This window comes from Dipodomys merriami, unplaced genomic scaffold (genome assembly GCF_024711535.1).
Source record: "Dipodomys merriami isolate MVZ:Mamm:240054 unplaced genomic scaffold, mDipMer1.0.p SCAF_41, whole genome shotgun sequence".
In the NCBI taxonomy this organism is placed as follows: domain Eukaryota; kingdom Metazoa; phylum Chordata; class Mammalia; order Rodentia; family Heteromyidae; genus Dipodomys; species Dipodomys merriami.
Window position 1 is genome coordinate 10,108,840 of NW_027205715.1, and position 26,752 is coordinate 10,135,591.

At 49.2% G+C, this 26,752-nt stretch overlaps 2 protein-coding genes across 2 annotated transcripts in view; one reads left to right on the forward strand and one right to left on the reverse strand.

Annotated features, from left to right (window-relative positions):
* The first annotated feature begins 2,310 nt into the window (after positions 1–2,310).
* Positions 2,311–11,601, forward strand: LOC138806963 (CKLF-like MARVEL transmembrane domain-containing protein 3). Its single transcript, XM_069992467.1, has 5 exons — positions 2,311–2,525; positions 6,019–6,174; positions 7,082–7,177; positions 7,564–7,684; positions 10,563–11,601. The coding sequence occupies exons 1-5, from the start codon at positions 2,379–2,381 to the stop codon at positions 10,595–10,597; spliced, it is 555 nt and encodes a 184-aa protein (XP_069848568.1). The 5' UTR covers positions 2,311–2,378; the 3' UTR covers positions 10,598–11,601.
* A 441-nt stretch (positions 11,602–12,042) lies between these two features.
* Positions 12,043–26,752, reverse strand: part of LOC138806962 (CKLF-like MARVEL transmembrane domain-containing protein 4) — a 56,459-nt gene continuing 41,749 nt past the window's right edge. Inside the window, exons 3-4 of the mRNA XM_069992466.1 lie at positions 20,681–20,779; positions 12,043–19,490 (exon numbers count right to left, since the gene is read on the reverse strand). Coding sequence (XP_069848567.1) covers positions 19,326–19,490; positions 20,681–20,779 — 264 coding nt within the window. The 3' untranslated portion in view covers positions 12,043–19,325. The remainder of the gene's footprint in view (positions 19,491–20,680; positions 20,780–26,752) is intronic.

Below are 26,752 nucleotides of genomic sequence, written 5' to 3' on the forward strand. Positions count from 1 at the left end.
ATAACCTGAAGACTTCCAGCTGGGCCCCATTCTCCAAGTTTCTACCACCACCCAATAGCACCAAACGGAACCCAAGACTTTAACATGTAGACTTTTGGGGGCGTACTCCAGACTGAGATAGGAGGACCCCAACCCTAAGGGTGGCTGAAGTCAAGCTTTGTTAGATCAAGTTTGCTGGAAAAAGAATGCTAATTTTAGATCTTTGTTGCAAGCACTGTTTAATTCCCCATCACACTTTAAACTACCAAAGCTAGTCAGGCGTTGGTGCCCCATGCCTATAATGCTAGCTGCTCAGGAGGCAGAGATCTGAGGATCTCGGTTCAAAGCCAGCCCAGGCAGGAAAGTCCATGAGACTCTCTACAATTATCCACCCAAAATCTAGAAGTGGAGCTGTGAGAGTGATAGTGCACTAGCCTTGAGCACAAAAGCTCAAGGTCAGTGTCTAGGTTCTGAGTTCAATCCCCATGATGGAAATAGACAAAACTGTCAGAAAGGAGTCGTTCAACTGGTTCATGACAGCTGTTAGACCCACTGGCACTGGCTGCATCATCAGCACTTGCCTTGGAGCAGAGCAAGCAACTACCAGAACATCCAGGAACTGAGATTAGGAATTGCTACTGCTTTCTCAAAAGGGATTGTGGGGCTATAGCTCCTCCCATGTTTCCTCTAGTTTACTCCTGAGTTCATGATAAAAGTGAGTTTACACTCCTACATACTTCCTTTCATTCATCTCTGGCATCATCACCAGAAGCCCAAAGCAGTATCTGCCTCATCGCGGCTGGACCCGCCAAACTATGTGCCAAAACTAAACTTTTTATATTAGCTGTCTCAACAACTACTTATTTCCTTACCATAACATTTCATTATACTGACAGCCAATTAATACAACTAAATTTACAGATCCAAGAAGAAAAACAGCAGGTTCTAAAACACAAATCTGTATGGCAAAAAGGAAAAAAGAAAAGTGACAAGCCAGGAGAAAATATTCATTATTCCCATTCAGGAAAAAGGATTTTCCCCAACGTGTTTTTATGCATCTTTATAACAACCAACTAATAAAAAATTATATACAGAGATATAAGCAGTCGTTCTCAGAAAGGGAAATACAGTTTAAAGCCATGTTTTTAATAAACTGAGTCCTCTTAGAACCCCCACCTGACCTCCTCCTTGGGATCTGAGTAAGTTTCAAAGCCCAGGTCTGGACCTCTCTTCCCTCAGATCCATCCTCCCCCCTTCCCTGTCCTTTGATACAACTTATCGGGCTGTCCTCCGAGCCAGCCAGGGATGATCATCTTCAGTGCTCTGTCCCCCTAACGCAGCTGGGGACTCGGGGAAATCTGGCTTTCCAATGTTGCTGTTGAACAAACAGCTGGATAGTGGACTTCGTCAGAGAAGAAAGTTGATGAGAGCCCATCACTGGTGGCTCAGGCCTGTAATCCTAGCTACTCAAGAGGCTGAGATCTGAGGATCAGGGTTCAAAGCCAGCCTGGACAAGAATCTGTGAGATTCTTATCTCCAATGAACCACCAGAAGTGGTGCTGTGGCTAACCTTGAGCTCAGGCCCTGCATCTAGGCCCAAAGGTCAAGTCCCATGACTGCCCCCCCCCAAAAAAAAGAAAAGCAGCAGAGGCCATTCCTGGGGAAAGGGTCAGCCTGTACAAAAGTCCTCTGGCAGAAGGGAGCATGGTTCAAGAAGCTGTAGGAAAGTTGGGACGGACAAGGAAGGAGAAGATGGCAAGGCCTTGCACCCTGACCAAACCAACCCTGGAGCTGGACGGGAAGCTCCTGTTACCTACGTGCCCCTGACGGGTGATTAAGCATTCATTCCTCCTGAGGATGAAGGGGGAAGCTAAAGGCCTCGCACAACCACCCCGGCGTGGGTTCGAGGTCGGTGAGAAGCGGGCTTTGGTGACCCTCAGGTCTCGGGGGTCAGGGAGCACCAGGACGGCGGCCTGCAGACCGCGGGGGTGGGGGGAGGCCCGGGCCGGGCACACAGCCAGCCGCGGGGGGCGCGGGGTTCGCGCGCACCTGGGGGTCCTGCAGTGGCGGGGGGGGGGGGGGGGTGGACCGCAGGACCCCGGCCAGGACAGCCAACAAAGAGATGGAGAGAGGCCCGGGGGGCCGGGGAAGCCGCCCGGGCGTCGGGGGGCGGGGGGGGCCCCGTCGGGACGGCCGGGCAGCGAGTCCTCCGTCCGCCGACACGGAGGGGGCTGGCGGGGCGGGGCGGGGCGGCGGGCGGGCCGGGGGCGGGGCGGCGGGATGCGCCCCGCGCCGCGGGGTCTCGCCTTTTCCTCCTTCCGCGCCGTCCGGGTTTCCGCTTCCCTCCCGGGCGCGGGCTGAGAGGCCCGGAGGCCGAGCCTCAGCCCTGCGCCTCCGCCATGTGGCCCCCAGGACCGGACTCCGAGGCGGACCCCGAGTCCCCGGGCGGCTCCCGGGCCGGCGCGGCGGCCCCCGGGCTCCGCGCGCTGCTGCCGGCGCGCGCCTTCCTCTGTTCCACCAAAGGCCGCCTCCTGCTGGCCGAGTCGGTGAGTGCGGGGCCGCGGGTTCGAGGCCCGCGACCCCGGCGTCGGGGAACTGGGGGGGAGGGGGGTGCTGCGCTCCGACCCGCATCTCGGCCTCCGCGGGCGGAGGAACCCCGCGGAATCGGCCCGACGCCCCAAGGGTTGCAAAGCTGCACAACGCCCGAGCGCGAATCTCCAACCCTCGGGGGCCCAAGTTGGGGGGCGTGGGACGCGGGATGAGGGGGCGCTGGTGAGGCTCACACGCCCTCCCTCCCCCCCCCCCCGGGCGCTGTGTGACCTGGGCGCGTCCACCCTCTCTGGGCCCGCGGGACGGCTGTGCCTCCGCTTTTTCTGGCCTCCATCGCGCTGCGCCCCGGAGGAGCCAAGAGCGGAGGCGGGAGCTGGGGTGCTGGTGGGGAGAGGGGCGCGGGGCTGGGGTCCCCCGGGAGTGGGTGAGGCCCGGCCACGCAGTGGGGGTGCGGGCGGCCCTCGGTACAACAGGGGCGTGGGCCCGGAGGCCCGGGGTGACTTCATTCCCTCTGCCCGCCCCCTCTGGGCGCCTTCCTCCTTCCCCACCCCAGCGCAGGGCTCCTTTGTCCTCCCGACACTCCCTCCCTCCCTCCCTCCCTCCCGCACTGTCGCGTGTGGGGCGGGGACTGTGGTGTGGGGCCGCCCGGGGTGGGGAGCCAGGGGCCGGAGCCGGAGGAGGGAGCCGTCCTCAGCCACTTGGTGCTTAGATCCTCAGCAACTTGACCCTACCTGTCCTGGTCCTGCTTAGAGGTGGCAATTGGGAGAACGTTCCAGAAGAGATGTCTAGGGCAGCTGGCTCGTTGGAGGGACCTAGTGGGAGGGTAGAAGGGCTGCGAGAGGAAGATTCCTGTCCCCACTCTTGTCCCTCCAGGGCCGGTGGCAGGGGCATCCCACAGCCCCCTCCTGCTTTATGGTCAGGTCGGGCTTGGCACCTACAGGCACGGAGTCCACACTTCCAGGGACGGCCTCCAGGCTTGGCCACCCCTGGGAGCCACTTTTGGGGAGACACCTTGACTCCACCGCTCACAGAGGAGGCTCCAGGCCCCCCCCCCCCACACACACACTCAGGGCAGGGGACAGGAATGCCAGCCAGAACTCAGAGGAGGCATTGCCTAGCTGGGTGTGAGGATTCCAGGCCCCTAGCCTTCCTCCTGCCCCGGGCTCTGGGAAGTGGGGAGGCTGACATGAGCAGGAAAGAGGAGGAAGTTGGCTCCCAAGAACTGACAAATGAGAAAGCAGGACCCCAGCAGGAGGAAGGGGGGGGGGAATTCCCAGAGTCAAGCTTTGGGGGTAGGAGGTGATAGGGACAGGGAGGGGAGAGACAGCCTTGGACAGAGGAACTGAACTCTGTGGACCCGGATGATCATAATCTGGCAGCCATCTCCTGGAAGGCCTCACGGGACCTCTCTATGTCTCCTGTCTGTCCAAAAGGGGCTCAGCTACCCTACGGCTGTGTTCAAGACAGCAGTGCCCTGGGGACTCTGTAGCCCCTTTGAAGAAGCCACAGCGCTTCCTTGGGACATCTGAGTGGCCCCTTGGGTCTCCTATAGCCAACCCCTGAGCCCCACTTCAAACTACTCAGCCATGAATGTAGTCAAAGCCAGCCACAGTGACAGAAGTCAAGGGAGAAAGATGAAAATCTCCAGTGCTTACAGGCCAGCCAACCCTGGGTTAATGCTGGTACCCTTCCTTAGTGGCCATACAACAGAGTCTATTCATTTTAGAATACCCAGAACCCTCGGTGGATGCTGGGCTTAGAGGAACCCCTGACCCGTCCAAGAGTCTCTTCCTTTTGATTGTCCCAATGTTGCACAAAGTCTTCTAGCCTCTAGCCTCAGTATTGCCCACAACTGTGAATCCTACAGCATTTTGACTCGAGCAGGGCCCCAGGGCTCCATTGCCTATGTCTTCTAGTTTTTGCTTCTTACGAACATTATGAACACATTATTAGCACATTTTAGTAGTATCTAATACTATTTAGTACATATTAGTACATTTCAATTCTAGACGACCAAGTGATTATTTAAAAAAAAAAGCAGGGGCTGGGAAGGTGGCTCAGTGTAGAGCGCTTGCCTTGTATGCATGAGGCCCTCATTCAATTCCTCAGCACCACATAAGCAGAAAAAGCAGGAAGTGGGACTGAGGGGTAGAGCACTAGTCTACAGCTGAAGAGCTGTAGGGCTTGCACTCAGGGCTTTGTGTTTAGCTAGACAAGAGCTGTGATACTTGAACTACATTTCCAGCCTGGCCATATTTCAACATGTATATCATTAACTGAAATCCAACATTTTGGTAAAATTACATCCAGTGAAAAGCACAGATCTTAGATGTACATATTACTTTCTTGAGGCTTGGCTGTGGTTTAATTGGTGTGCATTTGGTGGGTAGTGTTGGAGTTGAAGGGACTCTGTCATAGAACAGGAAGGGGAAGGTAGAACGGCTTCAGGATGTGGGCACCTGGTTGGGGGGGGACACATTATAAGAATGTTGGGCCTTCAAGATGGGGTGTGGCAGGGAGTTAGCATGGGGTCAGGACTCTGAGCTGGGCCCAGGAGGATTGGGAAAAGCATGGATATGGGGCTGGGCCTTACATTGTTGTTGTTGGTTTTTGGTGGTACTGGGGTTTGAACTCAGGGTCTAATGCTTGCCAGGCAGACTCTAGTGCTTGAGTCATGACCCTAGGCCTTTTTGATTTTTGTTTTGTTTGCTCATCCTAGGACTTGAACTCTGGACTTGTACTGTCCCTGAGCTCCTTTTGCCCAAATCTAGCGCTCTACCATATGAGCCACACCACCACTTCTGGCTTTTTCTGTGGTTAATTGGAGTGAAGAGTCTCATGGAGGGGCTGGGAAGGTGGCTCAGTGGTAGAGCGCTTGCCTTATATGCCTGAGGCCCTGGGTTCAATTCCCCAGCACCACATAAGCAAAAAGAAAAAAGCCAGAAGTGGCGCTGTGGCTCAAGTGGTAGAGTGCTAGCCTTGAGCTGAAGAGCTGAGGGACAGCGCCCAGGCCCAGAGTTCAGGCCCCACGACTGGACCTCCCCCACCAAAAAAAAAAAAAAAAAAAAAGAGTCTCATGGACTTTCCTGATCAGGCTGGCTTTGAACCATAATCCTCGATCTCAACCTCCTAAGTAGCTAGGATTACAGTCATGAGCAGCTGATGCCTGGCTGGTTTAGTTTTTGTTGTTTGTTTTTTAATAGTCTTACGTTTATGCCCGAGCCAGCCTGGACTTCTGTTTATGCTTCTTCATACTCGAGGGTCTCACAGCCAAGACTGGCCTCATCTTTGCCATCTTCCTGATTTCCACCTCCCAAATAGGATTACAAGTGTGAGCCACCACACCCACCTGGTGCCTGACAGCTTTTAATCCTGGTTCTGCCACTTTCCAGCTGCAAGACCGATCAGGTGGCCTTCCTGCTTGGAGCCTCCACTAGACCTTGGCCCAGGGCAAAGGAATAAGGCCAGACTCTGCTGTTTTCCCTGCAGGGTCTCTCATTCATCACCTTCATCTGCTATGTGGTGTCCTCAGCATCAGCCTTCCTCACAGTGCCTCTGCTGGAGTTCCTCCTGGCCCTCTACTTCCTCTTTGCTGATGCCATGCAGCTGAATGACAAGTGGCAGGGCTTGTGTTGGCCCATGATGGTGAGTCCCAGGGGATCAAGAGCACGGGGCTGACTATAAGATATTCACACAGAGACTTGATGAGGAATCTGAGGTCCTATTCTGGGGTCCTACCCTGCCTTCAAAGCTACAAAGAGCAAATAGCACCTGGCAGATGTCAGATTATTCTATCTAGCCAGGAGTGGGACCTGGAACAGGTTAGAGGGACTTGAGATGAGGTCTATGAAACAGGGAGCCCAAAACACCTCTGACCACCAGGTGGCGCTGTCGCTCTCAAGGGGCATTGAAGAAACACTGGTCAGCCACAGGAATTCAAACCATTTCCAGGATCAGGGCAACTTAACTCAGGACCTGCAAGCTTACTCAGACCACAGACACCTGGCAACCCTGGTCCTCTTGGATCACATGGGGGCCCCAGACCCAGCCAATGGCCTTTACTGACCTAAATACACCACAGAGAAGAGGCATTAAGGGATGGGCTCTGAACCCCATGGCCTGGCTTTTATCTCTAACATCCTTGCATCTGCCCATTTTGGGGATGAGTAAGCAGAGCCTATGATCCATAAATGGACTAGCCACAAGTGTGTGGCAAAGCAAGGCCCAGGGCCAGGTCTGTCTGTTGGGTAGCCAGGAGACAAGTTTCCAAAACTCCCACTGCTCCCAAATGGGCTAAGCCACTGAGTGAGCTGCAGGCCGATCCACACCCTGTTTGTTGCCCTTAAGGCTGAGGATAGTTGGAGCAGGGACAGGCCAGTGTTAGCCAGTGGCAGCTTGCAGGACAAAAGGAGGAACATGGGGACTGGGGCCAGGGCCAAGGTGGGGCAGGGAGATGGGCAGGTCTCCCAGGAGCTGGGCCTCGGGCAAGTGTGTGACCAGGCTGCTGTCTCCAGGAGCTCAGGCAATGTTGGCCATGTCCCTCTCTCCCCAGGACTTTCTGCGTTGCGTCACTGCTGCCCTCATCTACTTCGTCATCTCCATCACAGCTGTTGCGAAATACTCAGATGGGGCCTACAAAGCTGCCGGGGTGAGCAGCTCTCTTACCCTAGGAGAAGGTGATCGGCAATGTCCTTTCCTGAAGCCTGAGTCACTTGTCTGGGCACCCATTTAGGCTTGGACCTGGGGACCTCCTCTCCCAGATTGGATCCCTTGGGCTCCCATGCAGATCTCAACTCTTCCAGAGTCCTCTTTCCAGAAATTCATTCTGCTCTGAGTGTTAAAAAGCTAGTTGTCTAACTGGGTTCACAGTTCATCTCCCTAGTTCCCATCATTCTGCCAGTTGGTCCTGAGAGGGGTGGATCTTCTGGCTGCCTCCCCATGTCCCTATCCTCCTCCCTCCTAGGGACCCCAGGCTTCTGGTGACTATCCTTTGACCCTGCTTAGTGTTCTCTGCCACATGTTCATGACCCATAGGTTTTTGGCTTCCTTGCCACCATCGTGTTTGCCATTGACTTCTACTTGATCTTTAATGATGTGGCCAAATTCCTGAAGCAAGGAGACTCTACAGATGATACCACAGCCCACAGGACAGAAGGTGAGTGGCTATTCTGGAGGATTCCACTGAGGAACCTAGCTGGTCAGCCCTAGCTTAGCTGCAGGGTCCCTGAGCTATCCTGTCCCCTTCGGGGGATACCTGACTGGTTTAAGGCTGTGGTGAGGAAACAGGAAGTATGTTTATAACCTGGTGTCAAAGCCAGCCCTCCCTAGGCCTGAGGCTATCCGGAAGGGACAGGCTTTCCCGTACCTCTGTCCCTCCACAAGGACCCTTCCTTGTGCCAGGCTCTAGGGTAGATGGTGTCTAGACACCTGTTTACCTGCCATCCAGAGTGGCTGCCAATCTGGATCGGTTTCCTCTCCTCTCTTGCCTGCCAGGGCAGTAAGTCAGTACCCAGAGCGCTTATCCTCATCCACAGCCCCCAGGCACACCCAGGCAAGCTCAGGCTCGGCTTGGTGTCATTTACAAGGAAATACAACAGGCATTATAACCCCTGAAGCCTTCATGCCAGCCCAGACAGGCTGGCTCCCATGTTAACTGATTTAAAAAAAAAAAAAAAAAAAGACTGAAAGGTAGAAGGAAGCTGGTTTTCCTGTCTGTGACAACACAGCCGTATCAGATGTCTCATCTTTGGGGCTGTGTTGCCTGTGCAGGGCAGGGCCTGTGGCAGAGGTTTGTCAGACACTATAGCTGGTCTGGAGGCGTAGTCTGCCCTCCAGACTTTTCTTAGGCCTTTGTGTCACCCGACTGTCATGCCAGGCCCTGGAAAGTGCAGGAGATCCAGACCTGCCCCAGGGGAGCTTAAAGTCCAGATAGGAATTAGTTCCCAAAGTAGACTGGCACCAGACGCAATAGGATGGGAACTGTACCAGGGGACAGGAACAGTAGGTATCAGGGAAGGCTCTGGATGGGACAACCTTAAAACAAAATAAGGACTTAGCATGTATGAATATAAAGCAGCTTGAGGGTGGCCCCTGTGTGCCAGCGAGGCTGAAGAGTCCTAGAGGTGACCCTAGCTGTGTGGATAGGAGCGTGCAGACAAGAAGAAAGGGAGCAGGTGGAGGAAGAAGGTAAGAGTCTATGAGCAGGGGCTTCCATCCATGCCAGACATGTCTCTGAAGTCAGCCACCTGAATTGTGGCTGGGCAGGTGGACCATGGAGCTGTGGCGCCCTCAGGCATGGCCTCAGTCCTTCCCACCAAGCACCTAGAATTGAGGTGGGACTCAGTTGGTTCGGTTTAGGCAAAGGTGCAACAGTTCTGCTTCTAGGGCCCAAGGAAGGAGTGAACCCCAGACATTGCCACTGTGCTAAAGTGACTCATGCCCAGGCCCTTCCCCCATACTGCAACAAGCAAAACCCAGACCATGTCCCCTGACAACTGCCAGCTGCAGCATCTGTCATCCAGGGAACACTCCTATTTGGAGAACTTTGCGGGGGACAGAGCCCTAAGTTACACATACGTTTTTACAGTAAAGTACATGTTAGATGCTTATATGCTAGACATGAACATAACAAAATCCACCAGATCTTACTGAGATCTTGAGCATGGGAGTTGGGGGAAGAGTTGGGGATTAAGGAGGTTCTCACACAGCCTCAGCTGCCCCACTGGCCCTGTCCCTAGCCCGTCTATGAGCAGGTAGCCTAAAGACACCTAGGACTCTAAGAGTCAGGCTGACCAGAAGGGGGTTATTGATACATAGCAACCAGCTGAGCACAGGTGGCTCACATATATAATCCTAGTTACTCACGAGGCTGAGATTGGGAGGATCCTATTTCAAAGTAGAAAACTCCACCAGACTTCATCTTCAAAAGCAGCAGCAAAAGATAAGGATGGGAAGTTCTAGAGATGAGCAAGCAAGCCAAGCAAGCTTGGGGTCCAGAGTTCAAATTCTACTATCGCAGAAGAGAGGGAAAGAGGAAGAAGAGAGGGTGTCAAGAGAGATACCAAAGCAGCAAGGGGACTGAGGTAGGACAGGGGTACTTTTTTCTTCGTGGGGTAGGAGGTCTCCTGAAGGCTCTACAGAATAACCTTAGTAGCGAGATTTTTGTTTTTGTTTTTCATTGTTGGTCGTGGGGCTTAAACTCTGGGCCTGGGCGCTGTCCCTGAGCTCTTCAGCTCAAGGCTAGAGCTCTACCACTTGAGCCACAGTGCCACTTCCTTAGTAGCAAGATTTGAAGGAGCCTGCGGGTCACACCTCACCAACAGGCTCTGAACATCATACAGTTTTTAGTGATCATCGCAGTAGTAGAAAACAGGATGAGTGAGGGACTGAAACAATGAAAGCAGATTTTTTTTTTAACAGGGTTGCTAAGCTGGGCACTGGTGGCTCACGCCTGTAATCCTAGCTACTCAGGAAGCTGAGATCTGAGGATCACAGTTCAAAGCCAGCTCAGGCAGGAAAGTCCATGAGACTCTTATCTCCAATAAACCACTCAGAAAACCAGAAGTGGCACTGTGGCTCAAGTGGTAGAGCGCTTGCCTTGAGCTGAAGAGCTGAGGGACAGCGCCCAGGCCCAGAGTTCAAGCTCCACAACTGACAAAACCAACCAAACAACAGGGTTGTTGATGTGTGAGTATATTTAGTTTGGGGACAAGAAGTAGCTGTCCTTACCCTGTCCTGCTGAATTGGGGGTCCCAGCAAGGTTGGGATGCAACCTCATTGCTCCAGGTGAGAACAGCCCCTGGAGCCTGGGGAGGTGCTAAGGTCCTGGGGAACCTTGGCCTGGGTGGAGACTCCCCTCTACACACACACTTGCACCACCTGCCCCCACTGGAGTTAGCATACATTACCAGACGCAAGCCTGGGAGAGCAGCCTGGCAGTCTCCCCCACCCCCACCCCGCCCCCCAACCCAGCCACCACCCACCCCTGGGAGCAGCCCCAGGCCTTCAGCCAACTTTCTCTGCTTTCCTTCCAGAAGACAATTCTAATTCAGATTCGGACTCCGACTGAAGGCCAGCTCGTGGCTCACACCTCTGCCTTCCTACCAGGGCTGCTGAGTGTGCCCAGGGGCCGCTGGTGTGGGAGGGAGGCTGCCTCCACAGGCCTCCCCCCAGGCTCCAGGTTACACTCAGGAGCCCCATGGACATGTGCCTCTCGGATTCAACGTTGAACCACTATGCTTGGGCACCATAAATATCCCACTTCCCACTCCTGTCCCACAGTTCTTCCACCCATTCATCTCGCTGCCAAAAGAGGCAGGTGACACGGCAGACATGGCCATCTCAGGTCATAGCATGTGCTGTAGGGTGGAGGCTGTGTTTCACTAATGGGAACAGACTGAGAATGCATGGCGGGGCCCACTCAGTAGGCCCTGGTGGCCTCTACATGGGGTACCCCTGCTCATGCTGGCACTTGAGAACAACCCCTCCAGGAATCTTTATTCAAGGAGCACAAGTTCCTTCCTCATCATGGAGGGAGAAAAGGACCTTGGCCTCCCTGTCTAGGAGACGGTCTTGTCTCATCTTGACAGCTCACCCCTAGAAACCATGTCTTCCATTCTGGGTCTAAAACCAGCTCAGAAACCAGCTTATATAGACTTCCCTGCCAGAGTCAGCGGAGGGAGCCAACCAGAACAGGGCAGTGACTGTGGCATGGGCGGCTGGGCAGGCCCAGCAAAGCCCTCTTCCTTGGAACCCTGAGGATAGTGTGCTTCCTCTGGACCCCAGGGCAGGTCCACTGGCCCCTCAGAAAAGATGAGACAATCCGTCCTCCTGTGTTCAATAAGGAACTTACACTGTGTATGTATCTTCATGGGATTTTGTACCTTTTTTATATTTTTATACAAAATGAGCTTTTAATGAGTGGTGTTTTCTGTGACTCCCAAGGCCTTGTGAATGAGCCAGTCTAGGTCCAAGTTTTGGGCATCTGTGGCCTTACTATTATCTTGCATGTGAATGCCTTGACCTGGGTGGGGGGAAATGCCATAATAGATTAAAGCAGACTGACTATGTGCATGGAATGTGTGTGTGTCTAAAAACCCTTCTGTCACCTAGAGCAGTACAGGTGCTGTAGCCAGCATCTCACCAGCATGAGCTACCCTACAGCCAAGAACATACAATAGCTAAGTGACCAGCTCCCTCACTTGCACACCAGGACGTATCCCATGTCAGCCAGAAGTGAGGGCTCTCTGGAGGATCCTGGTGAGTACTGTGGCCAAGCTGGGGCATTAACCTTCAATCATAACACAGCACAGCCTGAAAATGTGTGAAAGTGGGATGTGCAGAGGCTGAGAGAAGCCCGCAGTGTTTAACTCGTGCTCCCTGCCTGCACGGCAGTGGAGCCTGGTGGCGTGATACTGTGTGCCTTGAGTCCACGGCACTCTCAATGGAGGCGGCCACGGGAGCTGGGGCCACAGCCCTTGTGTGGGGGAAAGACAGACAGACAGAAGACACAAGGGCATTTTCACATGTCCATTTATTAAACAAGAACTCCTTCATGACAATTTAATACAATATTTATTAGCGATTAGTGTTGAGAAAATTATTTCCCTCTACATACAAAAATACAGATTTGAACACTATGAAGTCAAGACAAGTACCATGAAAAGTTGGTCCTTCAAAAGAAAAGAGGAAGATTGAGGGCAGTATGCAGCCTTGTGTGCTGTCAGGGAAGACAGCAGTACTCAATAGAAACGAACACGTTGTCCCCCGCCACCCCCCCAATCACTCCTAAGTATAGGGTCAGACTCAAGAACCAGGCTGGAGCTGGGAGACCCTCACCCCATGGCATCCTCGGAAGTTAGAGGCCAGAAGTGGAACCCTGCCCTGCCAACCACAGAAATCAGTTTTCCCAATGGTTAGCACCTCAAAATGCCCCTAAGACTTTCTAGACCAAAGTGACAGTTTGCCACCCAAAAGTGCCCCGTGGGCAAGTACCAATGAGTGATCTTAGTGGAGAGTTATCACTTAGCTGGATTCCTCCGATGTCACTGAATTACACTTCTGACTTCAGGACAAAAATAAACAGCTACAGTTTCATGTTTTGCTAAGTCTGTACCTTCATGCAGCAATGGCTCACTTAGGATTTTCCTGGAGCAAACACAACTCGTGCTGCAGGGCTGGAAAGGAAGGAGCTGCAAGAGTAGGCCTGTACCTTGGTTTCATTCAGCTCCTCGCAGCAAGCACCTTACCATGTTCAGGCCCACAATCCAGAGCTGGCCATGAGCCCACTGGGGTGTCTAAAACCCAGTCTGAAATGGAGGAAGATGAGGCCTGGAGCAGATGAGGGGGTTCCTAAGAAGAAGGCTACCTGGAGCTAACCTTGGAAGATACCAAAGGAGAACACCCTGGGGGTCACCAGGGTGACAGGGCAAGGAGCAAGATACAGGCTTGCCCACTACTTCAGACCCAGAGGGAAAGTCAGATAATGGTTCCTTCCCTCCTTCGTTCATTCCTTTCTTTTTTCCACCCTTCCTTCTGTCCTTTTCTTTTTACTAAGAAACCACCTTCCTTTTACTGTTGGGCTCTTCAAACTGAGAAATGGTTGAACAATGCCAAATGCAGTTATGCTGACTGACTCGTGATAATTTCACAGAAATATACTCTGACCCTAAGATACCATAAGTAAGCAGAAACACAAATGCAGTGGAGAGAATACACGAGTGGCCAGGGGCTTTTGTTCATTTGTTGTTGTTTTTTAAAATACATATGAAGTTTAAAAGGAAAACGATCCAACCCTCAAGACCAGCCTGTTGAAAGCAACATTAAAAGGACACAATCTGAATCATGCTACAAAAATAGTGTTATCTTTTTTTAACTAAATGTACATCTTTTTTTCCAATTCCATGGTTGACAGGAGTGCTTACGTGACACATGGAAGGCACCAAAGGTGAAGTGATTGTTTGTCTTAAAATATACAAAGACAGAATTGCCTACTTTGAAAAAAAAATACAGTCATACCTGTAATAAATAGTGTAGTGTTTCTGCCATGGGTTCTAGAACCCCTACAAACTCAACATATACAAATATCTTCAGTCCCTAGCATTCTCCTAGAGGGGGCCATGTCAGACAAAACCCGGTTATAAAAAGCACTGATTTTAGGCAACTAGGTTAATTTCATCATGACTTGAAACCTTTCTGAAATGAGTTAGAGTGAAAGTCAGACATTAGTGGACCCTCTGGGTGTAAGCCAAGGTGGGGGCCACCCCAGACCTCCTGCCCTTGCCCTCATTCCTCCCCAGCCGCTGAACCTTAGATTCTCCCTTTATCCCTGAACACTGGTCTTCACTTCCAGAGGGAAGGAAAGTCTTTAAACTTGCTAAGGCAAAATTCTGATAGTCAGGGATGCAAAGCAGGGCTTGAAGAGCGGAAGTGGCTATCAGGTCTGGCCCCGCCTTATGGGCACCCGGTTCACTGCCCTCAACTCCTGGCCATTCCTGATTTTTAAAGGGGGGGGGCCACTTCCCAATGGGTGCCAGCAGCAGTGTCCAAAGACAACTCAGGGTTGGTGGTTTCTGACTATCACAGAATCTGACACGAATAATGCTAAGAATCTTGTTTCCCACCAGGCACAATATTAACAAGCAATTAACTCTGAACCAGAATCTTAGCATAAAAAGAAAGTAGATGATAAACTAACCTGACAACACAGCCATGCTAGTCTAGGACCTAAGTTGCTAGGGCTTCAAGCTCAGTAGGCTTATAGATCTTTTTTTCCTTGCCTTTTCTTTACTGTTGTTTATGGAGTAAGAAAAACTAGAAAGAAAAATATCCTAAAGGCTGAGAAATTATGCCCAAATGGAAAAGAACATATTCCTGCAAAGACAATAGTGTTTCAGGCTGAAGTGTGCAAGTGCTATTTACTGGCATGAAGTTGCCCCACAGAACACTCCCTTCTCAGAAGAAAATTCTTCTAGCTCTAACATACCAAAGGCATTTTCTTTCAGAGACAATTTCTAAATAAAGGAAACACAAAAGGTCAAATATTTCAAATTGCTTTCTGAGCCAGAATGATTTTGAAGATGTCTTTGGGAAGAGGAAAAAAATACATTTTATAGAGTGAAGAAAATTTACAAAGCAAGAAGGTGGTGGTCCTGTTAGGTCTGTGTCCTGCCTGGGGTGCACTTAAGCCGGATCAGTCACCTGCTTGTACCCAGACTCCATACCAAGAGGCCCCTCAGCACCAGGGAAGAGTGGTCCCCATGTCAACTCTCCCTCCAGCTCATTCATGAAAACAAGACAAAGGCACAGGAAAGTAGTTAGCCAGGTACACATTTCCAGGGCAGTCTGGGATTGTAAACAAGTCTAGTGCTACCAGCAGCAGTCTCTCCTCCTCTTTTTCTTCTTCCTCTCTCCCCTCCTGTCCTTGGGCAGACATTAACTGGGCACTCAGCCCTTGCCTAGCTGGCCTTGGTCGCCCCAGTGATAAAGGTCAGATAGCCAGGGCAAAGAGAGAAACTCTGAATCCTACAACATCATTAGGGGTTAGAAAGGCCTCTGGAGACCTTCAGAGACAGCAGCAGCACTCAGAGTCAGAAGCAGCCTTCTCTTTTACTCATAAGAACTGACTAGAGCTCTTGGTCTACAGTGTGTTCTCCTTCCTGCTACCTCATCAATGTGACTACTGCTCTGTGGACTAGATCTAGGAGAAAACAGCAACCAGGCAATGGCACAGTGACTACAGGACTGCTTTGCTTTGAACACAGAGCAGGAACCACCTACATTATCAAAACCTGGCCACAAGAACACACTCCACTCTCTGTTGGCACTAAGAGTAACAAGTCATCAACCCACAGAAAATCCGGTGTGGAAAGGGATGAAACCTTGACCCACCTTTGAGATCATGTGGAGAGGTCAGGGGTTTCTTTATAGAAGGGGTGAGCTTGGGCCTCACAAAGGATTATCCAAGCAAGACTTACATATATCCATGGATGAGAAGCCTTCATCATAACTGCCTGTGTTTAACCCAGGCCTGCATGGCCAGGAAAGCTTCAGAGAGGGCCAAGGACACTGACAACTTGAAAAGAACAAGAATATTTCCAACCAAGCCACGAGCCATAAAGCTCTTGCCAGCAGCACCCAGGATGAGGTAGAGACCAAGCATACCAGACATGGCACGGTAACAAAAGGGGCTCTAGGACCAAGACCTCAGAGCCTTACTTACTGGTCCTCACTGATTTCCTGGGGATTGCACAGTGGCTGCACTCTGCCCAATCTGTTCATGTTCCTAAGGAAGATGTGAGCACTACTGTATTCTTGCTTTCTTTGTAGACAAAAGCAATTTTCTTTGGGTAGTTGTTTGCTTTAAATTGAGCTTCTCTGAGGAGATCTTAATGACTATAGCTGCTCTCTATGAACAGGAAAAGGTACTTCTCCCTCCCCATGCCTTGGCTTTGTGAAGTAGAATCAGAAAGAAAACATCCAATAGACCAAACTAGTGCCAAAACAAACTTCCTCTGAACATGACAGTGTTTGTACCCATCCAAACCATTAGAGGGTCTACCAGTGCTAGAGGACTTCCCTTCCTTTGCAGAAACACTCTGGACCCTCCAAGTCAATTTATTCCACCAGAAAATGGAGAAAACTAAGCTTACCTCAGCCTTGAAATACCCCAAACTTAAGTGGCACCAGTCCATACTGGAATGACTAAGTGTAAAAACACTGGGTGCTGCAATCCTAGCTATTCAGGAGACTGAGATCTAAAAATCATGGTTCAAAACCAGCTAGGGCAGGAAAGTCAATTAACTACCAAGAAGCCAGAAGTGGATCTGTAGCTCAAGTGGCAGAGTGCTAGTCTTGAGCAAAAAAAGCTCAGGGACAGTGTCCAGGCCCTAGTTCAAGTCCCAGGACTGGCGTGTGTGCATGTGCACATGCACACACACACACACACACACACACACACACACACACACACACACACACACAAAACATGTTTCCTTCAATTTGCAGAGATCAATTTAAGACCCCAAAACCTAGAGACAACTAAGAAAAATACACTGCAGATGACCATCATCCTTCTTTACTGTTCCTCAGGCCACACCCTCAGTACACTCAGTGCACTCTGCACACTCAGAACATATACAGGCCACTTCTGATTTGATGAGAACTAATTAAATAGAACAAGGAAATACATTTACAAAACCCTTGGGAAGCCTCATATCACAAAGGAATTAAATAGTTACTGAGACATAAATAATGCCAAAGATTTCTATCTCTAAGATGCAAATTAACTCCCAAGCCTGTCTGGGCACAAGACAGCATAGCTTCCTAGCCTCCCTGGGTACTTACTGTCTTCTTGGGCCTCAGACCTCTTCCTTTCAGCTGAAAGTACATCCTCAGGAGGCCAGGCATTGTCCCTTTTCACCAGATGGGAAACTGGTTTTACTGAGCTGACCAGGGAAATTCAGGCAACAATCCCGCCTAATTTGTTTTTTCTCAGACTCACTTCAAAAGTGGCCTTCTACCAAGGCCAAGTAATATGACTCCTGGCAGATTCCTGATAAAGCTCAGGGTGGTCCTTCCAAGTGGGCCCCATCTGATGCATGGCTGGGTCTTTGTGAACTGATTTTGAATGGAATTCTCAGAGGGAGATAAGCCCATTTTTGATCATGCAGACACACTTAAATAAACATGTAAAATGAACAGATAAAATCCAGATGCCATCTTCCCCCCCATATCACCCCATCTAATAAATTCAAAGCTGGGGAAGCATGAGGTGATCTGACTCAGACAGACATGTGAAGTAGGCTCCACCGGACTCACCAGGCATGGGGCCAGACCCAGCCTACCCTCTGTGGGAGAAACAGGGAGGGGTAGGAGTTACCACTAGACTAGCTGGGTCAGCCCCTGAAACCAGACACAAGCTTGGCCATGTGACCTGGGCCATGCGACCTGGGCCATGCCCCAGACAGGAACCACAGCAGAAGTGGACTGTGATGGACACTGGGTTTAAGGAGCTGACCTTGGGCCCTGACCACCAGACTGCCATCTACTGACCAGCAGGCCCTCTTCACTGTTAACTCAGATACTGTTCTTTCCTGAAGACTGCAGTGCCACACAGGCTTAGAGAGAGAGACATATCACGTGTTCTCCTCCCCAAGCTAAACATGTGTACCACCCCCTTCTCGGCTGTTTAGTTCTTAGCACACTGGGGCTATGAGCCATCCTTGGTACAAGATCCTGGGGGCTCTCCACACTACTGCAAGACCTTCCTGCCAACAATGTCTTTTCCTCAGTAGGGCTAATTCCAAAATACTAGAGCTAGAGTGAGGTCTGTAAACATTACAATGGTTTAGAGTGAAAACCTGACAAATTAAGATAGTTTTTCCATAAAAGATAAAATTACTCTCTAACAACACAAAAACTACAGCATCCTAGGGGCTTATTTAACTCATTCACCACAAAAATAATCCTCACTTTATCAAGAACCAATCAAAAAACTAGAATTTTTCCCCCAACAGCTTCCAAGAATGATGTTCATAATGATAACATCCAAAGCAACAATTAGTGCCTTGGAACATCCATGGAAGGACATGCCCTGGTAAAAATTCAAGTATGCTTAAATCTAAGCAAGTCTACCCAGAATGACTTTAGAACTCTTCTCAGGTATTTAGAAAGTTAGTTCATATCCATAAAACAGAGGTGTGTGTGTGTGTGTGTGTGTGTGTGTGTGTGTGTGTGTGTGTGTGTGTGTGTGTGTGTGTGTGTGTGTGTGTGTGTGTGTGTGTGTGTGTGTGTGTGTGTGTGTGTGTGTGTGTGTGTGTGTGTGTGCTGATTTGTAGTACATACATGCATACACACGTGCATGTGAGCACATGCGTGCGTGCACACACATACACAAACACACACAAATGCACACACACACACACAAACTTCCCATATGTGGTCCAGGAGGCCAGCAGGCTGGCAAGTGCTTTGGCTGGTGGAATGGGCTGTGTTATCTTCGTGGCTTTTACCTAAGAAGATGAAACTGCAGGAACTCTGCAACTCAGCCTCCAGGTATTTAGGGAGGCAGGAAACTGGCAAACAAGATGGTCCCCATATCACTGGATGAGTCTGGGACTTAGGAAGGTGGTCATTTTGAGGAAGAATCAAATGATTTCTCAGCAAGGTGGGAGAAAAATGGTGACTTTCCCATAAGTCAGTGTCCCATGGAGCTGTCCCCACAGAACACCAGCTTTTCCTGTCCCTGCAACACACAGACAGAGCAAAGAGATCCACCAACACATCCATCACCAAGATCCTCAGAATCCCATGTGGCCTTCGGGCACCCCAGGTATGGAAGACGATGAAGAGGGTGGATCCTGGCAGACAGACTCAACATCCACCAAGAGCCCACTACAGGGGCTGCCCAGAAATCAAGGCTGACTGTTGCAACCCTATACCTTCATGTCCTGACATCTTAGCAGCCCCACTTAACCCCAAGTTCTGACTCATCAGAAATATATATGACAAAGTGGCTCTGGGATGAGAGCCAATGCTCTGGGACCGCTGAGACCTAGAGTGGACATGGGTGGTCAGCAGGGGTGCTGCCCCCACAGCCACCCAGGGCCAGAGGATACAGGCCTCTCCAGCCACACAAAGCTGACCACTGGGCCACTTTAGAAAGCCTTTCCCAAAGTGAATTTTTACCAAAGGGGACAAAATTCAACGGAATCACATGATGATCTAATGTGCTCAGAGAAAGAAAATTTGATTGAAGGACAGGTGAGCATGTGGTAGAAGCAGGACTCTGGGGGTCCTCACGTGTCCAGACGCTGGATCTCCGGGCGACTGTCCACATCTCTAGACTCGGTGCGGGCTCGAATGTAGTCATTGGCGCTCTGTTGGCGGATGCTGACTCTCCATTTCTGCACAGCCAGGAAAGTGCTCGCTGCATAAGCTGCTGTTGCCAAGAAGCCAAATATCTAAAGTACACAGACACCATTAGCCTTGGACACAAGTCCCAAACCTGATGGCTTCATGGGGACCTGATCTGCATGAACTCCATCCAGCTGTTCCCATACTCTGCTCTGCTCAATGAATAGTTATTACAGTTGTCTTGAGTCTCTAGTCACGTGACTCACAGATAATGCTACTGACCTGAAGACAGCCTAAGGAGTCTTTCGATACACTTTGGACCTTCAAAATAAAAAAATCACTAAAGTACATCTTTTATCGCATGTAATTCATAGGCTGTGCTCCAAATGTGAAAATGTATATGAAATATGATATAGAAAGAATTTTAGCCAGGAACCGGTGGCACACACCTATAATCCTAACTACTCAGGAGGCTGAGCTCTGAAGATTACAGTTCAAAGTCAGCCGAGGCAGGAAAGTCCGTGAGACTCTTTTTTTGGGGGGGTCCGGTCGTGGGGCCTGAACTCTGGGCCTGGGCGCTGTCCCTCAGCTCTTCAGCTCAAGGCTAGCGCTCTACCACTTGAGCCATAGTGCCACTTCCGGCTTTTTTCTTTTTGCTTATGTGGTGCTGAGGAATCAAACCCAGGGCCTCAGGCATGCAAGGCAAGCGCTCTACCCTGAGCCACCTTCCCAGCCTCCGAGAGACTCTTATCTCCAATAAACTACCAGAAAACTGGAAGTGGCACTGTGGCTCAAGTAGTAGAGCAATATCCTTGAGCTGAAGAGCTCAGGGACAGTGGCCATGCCCAGAGTTCAAGCCCCATGACTGACAAAAAAAAAAAAAAAAGAATTTCAGAGTCTCACATCAAGCTACAAGGCTGACAGCTCGCAGCACCCCCCAACTACCTGCTGCCTACTCATCTGGGCCACCCCAGTCAGCAGCTCCAGGTGACAAGCAGTAGGGCTTGCATTATCCAGGCAGGCTTAAATAAGCTACTAAGTGCTATTTATAAAAGTCAGATAAATGAGTTTTAAAAATCTTTAAATCCTCCCACTAGAGACGGAGGAATACATGACCCTTACAAGTGGACAGTATATAAAAACATAGAGCACAAGGTATGAGTGCCTTCTATCTGGTCCCCAGCTCCCACATCTTAACCCCATGGCCAGACACATGTCAGGGGACAGGCAAGAGCACAGGAACAAAGAGCCCAGAAGTGTGAAATTAGCTTGCCCTTTAACCCTTCCAGTTGCTTACCACAGCAGCAATCTCTGCTCCGGTCTTGTGGTTTAAAGCAGCCAGTACGATGGAGGCAATAAAGAAAAAGAAAGTGCTGAGTCCAGTGTTGACCAAATCCTAAGGAAAAAGATCAAATAAAACCACTTGAAAAAAGTCTGCCTAAAAGCAACCAAAGAACTTCCACACAAAGGTCCACAACCAACTTCAGATAGTTCTGAACCTCGGTCTCCACATCACACAGACTTTAGTCACACAAAGTAACAGTTTATGCCGTTGCTGGGCAAACTGCCACAGCCAAATCCATATTTTCCCCCTACCACATCACCAGTCATTGACCTAAATGACCACCAAAACTGGTAACATTAATTATCATTTAAAGTTGTTACCATTTATAGAGTTCTGATTTATTTACTTAGTTTGTTAGTTACAGTGCTGGTGATGAATCCCAGGGCTTCATGCATGCTAGGCCAGCACTCTACTGCTAAGCTGTACCCCCAAGCCTCTAGTTTCATCATTTCAAATAGATACTCAAAAAAATTTTTTTTCTTTTTTTTTGGGTCCAGTCGTGGGGCCTGAACTCTGGGCCTGGGCACTGTCCCTCAGCTCTTCAGCTCAAGGCTAGTGCTCTACCACTTGAGCTACAGGGTCACTTCCGGCTTTTTTCTTTTTTGCTTATGTGGTGCTGAGGAATCGAACCCAGGGCCTCATGCATGCAAGGCAAGCGCTCTACCACCGAGCCACCTTCTCAAAATTTAACAAAGAAAATAAGCCAGGCACAGGAGCTCACTCCTGTAATCCTAACTCCTCAGGAAGCAAACCAGAGATCAGAAGGACATCCCAGACAAAAAGTTATTGACATTATATCTTCATCAATATGAGGGTAGTGGTGTATGACAGGAATCCTGGCTATGCAGGAAGCTATAGGTAGGAGGGTCTTGGTTCAAGGCCCATCCTTGCCAAAAACATAAGACCCTGTGCAGAAAAACACAATAAAATAAAATAATAAAGCAAAGAACTGGAGGTGTGGATCAAATGGTGGAATACCTCCTACAAACACAAAGCCAGAGGTTCAAAGCCCAACACCACCAAAAACCAAAGGAAGAGACAACACTGACATCTGGATGTGGACCAAGCTCTCCACGAATCCTAATGAACCAAAACAGGGCAGTCCCTCTGCCTTCCTCACCATCATGCGGGACGCTTACAGTATATACTATTTTCCAAGCACATACTTTTTCTGTTTTCAAACCCCTTCCTCCCAGAGTTGCTCTGGGGATTAAAGAGAACCACATAGGTAACAAGCCCCACACCGCGCCTGGCCCAGTTGGGGTGTTTTACACATTCACAGATACTTTTTGTTTTTCTAGGTACTGAGGTACTGAGGCTCAAACTCAGGACCTCACATTCTCCCTTGGGTTTTTCACTCATGGCTGACACTCTACATTTAAGACATACCTCAAGTTCCAGCTTTTTACTGGTAAATTAGAGTTAAGAATCTCTTGGACTTGTCTGTCCCAGCTGGCTCTGAACCATGAGCCTCAGATCTCAGTCTCCTCAGTAGCTAGGTGTGATAGGTGTGAGCCACCTGGCACCCAGCCAGCCTTCTCTTTTGATACACTGGTCTCAGGCTGAGTCTCACTTTGTGCCCGGGCTACAATCATTCTACGTGTGCTTCCCCGTGTCACTGGGATGACAGGCTCACACCACTGCACCCAGCCATTGTGCTTCCCCCCATAGCTGAGATAAAAGGTGCACATCACCTTATCAAGCCATTGGTTGAGACAGAGTCTCATAAACTTTTATGCCCTGGCTGGCCTTGTACCTCAAGTCCTTATCTCTGCCTCCAAATAGCTAGTACTACAGGTTTGCAATCAGAAGCACAATATTTTCAGCACACACACACACACACACATGTACATATCACACTCACTAGCAGTCATTCCTCATTCATATCCCAATCCTAGGCAACCATTAACCTGTACTCGGGTCTCTAATTTGCCTATATTTGTATATCTCATAGAAACAGACTGACATACTGTATGTGGTCTGTACCTGGCTTATTCTGTTTAGCATAATTATTCTAAGAATTATCCTACTTTTTGTTTATTATGAATAGTTATGAGCTTACAAGATTTTATTTGAATGTATGCTTGCCTTTCTCTTGAGTCATCAAAGTTTTGTTTTTTTTTTTTTTTGGTTGGTCGTGGGGCTTGAACTCTGTCCTTGGGCTCTTCAGCTCAAGGCGAGCACTCTACTGCTTGAGCCACAGCGCCACTTCCGGTTTTCTGGTGGTTTATTGGAGATAAGAGTCCTGCCTGCTGGTCTGGCTTTGAACCGTGATCCTCAGATCTCAGCCTCCTGAGTAGCTCAGATTACAGGCATGAGCCACTGGCACCCAGTTTCATCACAGATTTTTAAAAATACTTATCCTCTAGTTTTTCTACAACAAACATTTATTACTTGCTCAATTAATAAAAGGCTCAAGACTGGGATATTATCAAAGTTAGCACACTCAATTAATGTGAGTTCCTGTGCTGTGTCACAGAATCAAGCTGTTGACTTGTCCTTTATATTAAGGGCATCCCTCGGTGTGTCATCAAAGGAAGACGGGATTTAAACGTCAAAACAGATGTCTAAATGTTTTAGTGCCTTTGATGAGACAGGTACTCTTTGGTTTGCCACAGTCCTCCCCACTCCCTGCGGTCTTACACAGCCACTTTATGTCATCTGTCTGGTTCCTGAAAGGTTACTGCCCCTCCTTATGCTAAGAGATGAAGAGGAATGCCATATGTAAACAAATGCTTTTGGTCTTGCTTTCAATAACATACCCCTGTAAGCACAGGTGTATACCTAGGCAACCCAGTAAAAGATCAATACCATCTGGCCTGGACAACACTAACTACTCTTGAAAAATTGTACTAGCAGTTCTATAAAGCATCACAAATCAGCTAGCACTAAGCAGGGGACCACCCTCTCTGTCCCAAACTCCTAGCCCCCAATCTCCTTTCTTACCTGTTTGTGCCATATGCCCATCCCTGGTGAGTCCTGACCCCGTTCCATACTCTGTGCCAAGAAATCACTTTTTTTTTTTTTTTTTCTATTTATGTGGTACTGAGGAATTGAACCCAAGGCTTCATGCATACTAGGCAACACTCTAACACTAAGCCACATTCCCACCTCCAAGAAATCACTTCTTATACCTTGAGGCCCATTTGGAGCCTGGCATTTCCTCTGAGTGTCCTGCCCACCCCATATCTGCTACTGAGGCACTCACCTGCTCACCAGTGGTCCTAACCTCACATACCACCAGATCCTGGTGAGCACTCGTCTCACTGAAGAGCAGTTTGCAGCCTGAACTCTACTTCTAGTTCCAAAACTTGGCATGAAGCAGGTGTCAATGTTTGCTAAATGATCTGGAATGAGACTCTTATGCACTGGATCCACCCTAAGTCATCACAGACCGATGCACATTAGTGGCTCAAATACCAGTCTGTAGGCCTCATTCAAATGATAGAGAACTAGCCGCAAGAAAGCCAAGTGAGAATGTGTGAAGTATTGAGTTCAAGCCCTGATACCAGCACACACATGTGTGTGTGCATGTGCACACACACACACGCGCGCGCGCACACACACACATACACAGAGCTATAGATTTGATCAAATTACTGAAATTCCTTGAGTCAAAAAGCATTTTTGCTTATTTACAGAAAGCTTTGAAGTTTGCTCTTTTTTTTTTTGAGACAGGGCTTAAGTTGCCCAGATTGGTCTCAAACTCCTGACCTCAAGAAATCCTTCTACCATCATCTCTCAAGTAGCTAGAATCACCAATATATGATGTTACTATGGCTGGCTAATTAGGCTTCAGTTCAAGCTAATGAAGTCACTCTTGTTAGGGAAGAGGTGGTAATTTCAGCACGGGGTGGGGGTGGGGGCCAGGGTGGTAGCCAGAAAAAGTAACTGCAGGAATAAAGGGTAAAAACTTTTAGTTCTTGCCCTGAATGCTGAATTCAATTACCTAGTGACTGATGATTTGACCAATAATCATGCCTACCTAAGGAAATCTCACTTTCAAAAATACCCCAAACTATGGGGCCCCAGGAGCTCCTTCATTGGCAGGTACACTCAAATACTGGGACCACACAGGGACAAAAGCTCCTGCACACTTGGCCCTTACAAACCTCATCCTGTGCATCTCTTTCATTTGGCTGCCCACAAGCTGTATGCTTTTAACAAACCAGAATTGCAAGGAAATTATTTTCCTGAGTTTTGTGAGCCATGGTAGAAAATTATGGAGCCTGAGAAGGGCTTGTGGAAACCCAAATCTGTAGTGATCCAGGCCGAAGTAGCTACACACTCCAGCTGAAACTGTTATCTGAGGCAAGACAATCTAGAGCTGAGCCATGAACCTGTGGATCTGTCTGTGCTAACTGTGGGAGCTGGTATCAAAGATGAATGAAGTACTGAATACCTAATTGCTGTTGAAGAGTTAAGGATTGCTTAGCATGGCATAGATACTTGATGTGTATGAAGGGGAGGACGAGTCATGATTAAGAGCTCAGGGCTCCAAAACAGCCGCTCTGAATGACTCTAAACCTTTCTGAATCCACATGACACTAGTCTAGGTTCATAGATAGGAAGAATCTGGGCAAAGAGCCAGAACTAGTGGCCATTGAGCAGGAACAGCCAAGGAAGAAGGAAGCCAGGTACAGGTGACATATGAGAAAGCACAGAAAGCATGGCCAGAGGGATGGAGAATCCCAAATAAGTCACTACCAGTGGGGTGAGGCCCTGAGCAGCTGGAGGATCCAGAATATGAGGGCTTTTAATGGTGGTGTGGAGACAGAAGCCAGATTGGCAAGGTTAGGATGGTGAGTTGGAGAAGGGGAACTTGTCTTTGGAAATAACACAGAGGAGAATATCCAAGTTCTTGTCTTAAGTGGTAGCTACATAATCACTGTAATTCTTCATTATAATACACATGAACTTCCAGGGTTTTCTTAACAGTTAATAATTAGAAAAGCAACCAGGCTATAGGGAATTAGTGAAGGCAGGCAGGTTCAAATCTCCTCTTTAGGGAAGTTTGGATGCGCAGGCCTTGGCTCTGGTGGCAACTAAGAAGATAGAAGCCACTGACAGGTTTGGGGTAGTGGGTCAGACATCCACAAGCAGATGGGCCAGGTGAGCAAATGCTGGAAGAAGGGAGGAATGGGATGAGCACGTAGCCTGGACACTAATGGAGATAAAAAGGGTAGAACATATAAGTGTGTGAGCTCCTAGTATACAGAGAAAAACACCACAGAATAAATCCCTCAAATGGGGATTTGTTAACATTAGAATCTCTGAGAGCTGGAAGCACTGGTAAGAGCAGTATAGTACCTGCCTGCTTGCCTTACAAGCATAAGGTCCTGAGTTCAAACTCCAGTACTGGCAAAAATTAAAATAAGATGAATATAAATAAATCTCAAGTATAGCTCAAACAATCTAAGGGCAGAACTCAAATAATAGCGCTCTTGTCTAGCAAGTATGAGGCCCTAGGTTCAATCCCAAGTACTCAGGAAAATAATAAACACTCTGGGAGCAAGGCCGAGGTCATCTTATTCACTGGTATCCCAGTTGCCTGAAGTTACTAAGGCCCTCTCAATAAACACTAGCTGAGGAAGGTACTGGGCTGAGGAGTTGAAGAGTGAATGTAACTCTGCAGGAAAGGGGCCTGAGACTGACTGACTCTGAGCTTCCCATGGCAACTGACCACATGTCCAAACCGGGCTAAGAACTCAAACCACAGAGAAAAAGAAGCATGCCTTTTTTTTTTTTTTTTTGGTTAGTCATGGTGCTTGAACTCAGGCCTGGGTACTGTCCCTGAGCTCTATCACTTTTAGTCACATTGCTACTTCCAGTTTTCTGATAGTTAATTGGAGCTAGGAGTCTCGTGGACTTTTCTGTCTAGGCTGGCTTTGAACTGCGATCCTCAGAGCTCATCCTTCTGAGTTGCTAGGATTAAAGGTGGGAGCCAGCTGTCCCAGCAGAAAGCATACCTTTCTTTTCTTTTTTTTCTTTTTTTCTTTTTTTTTTTTTTTTGCAGTTGTGGGG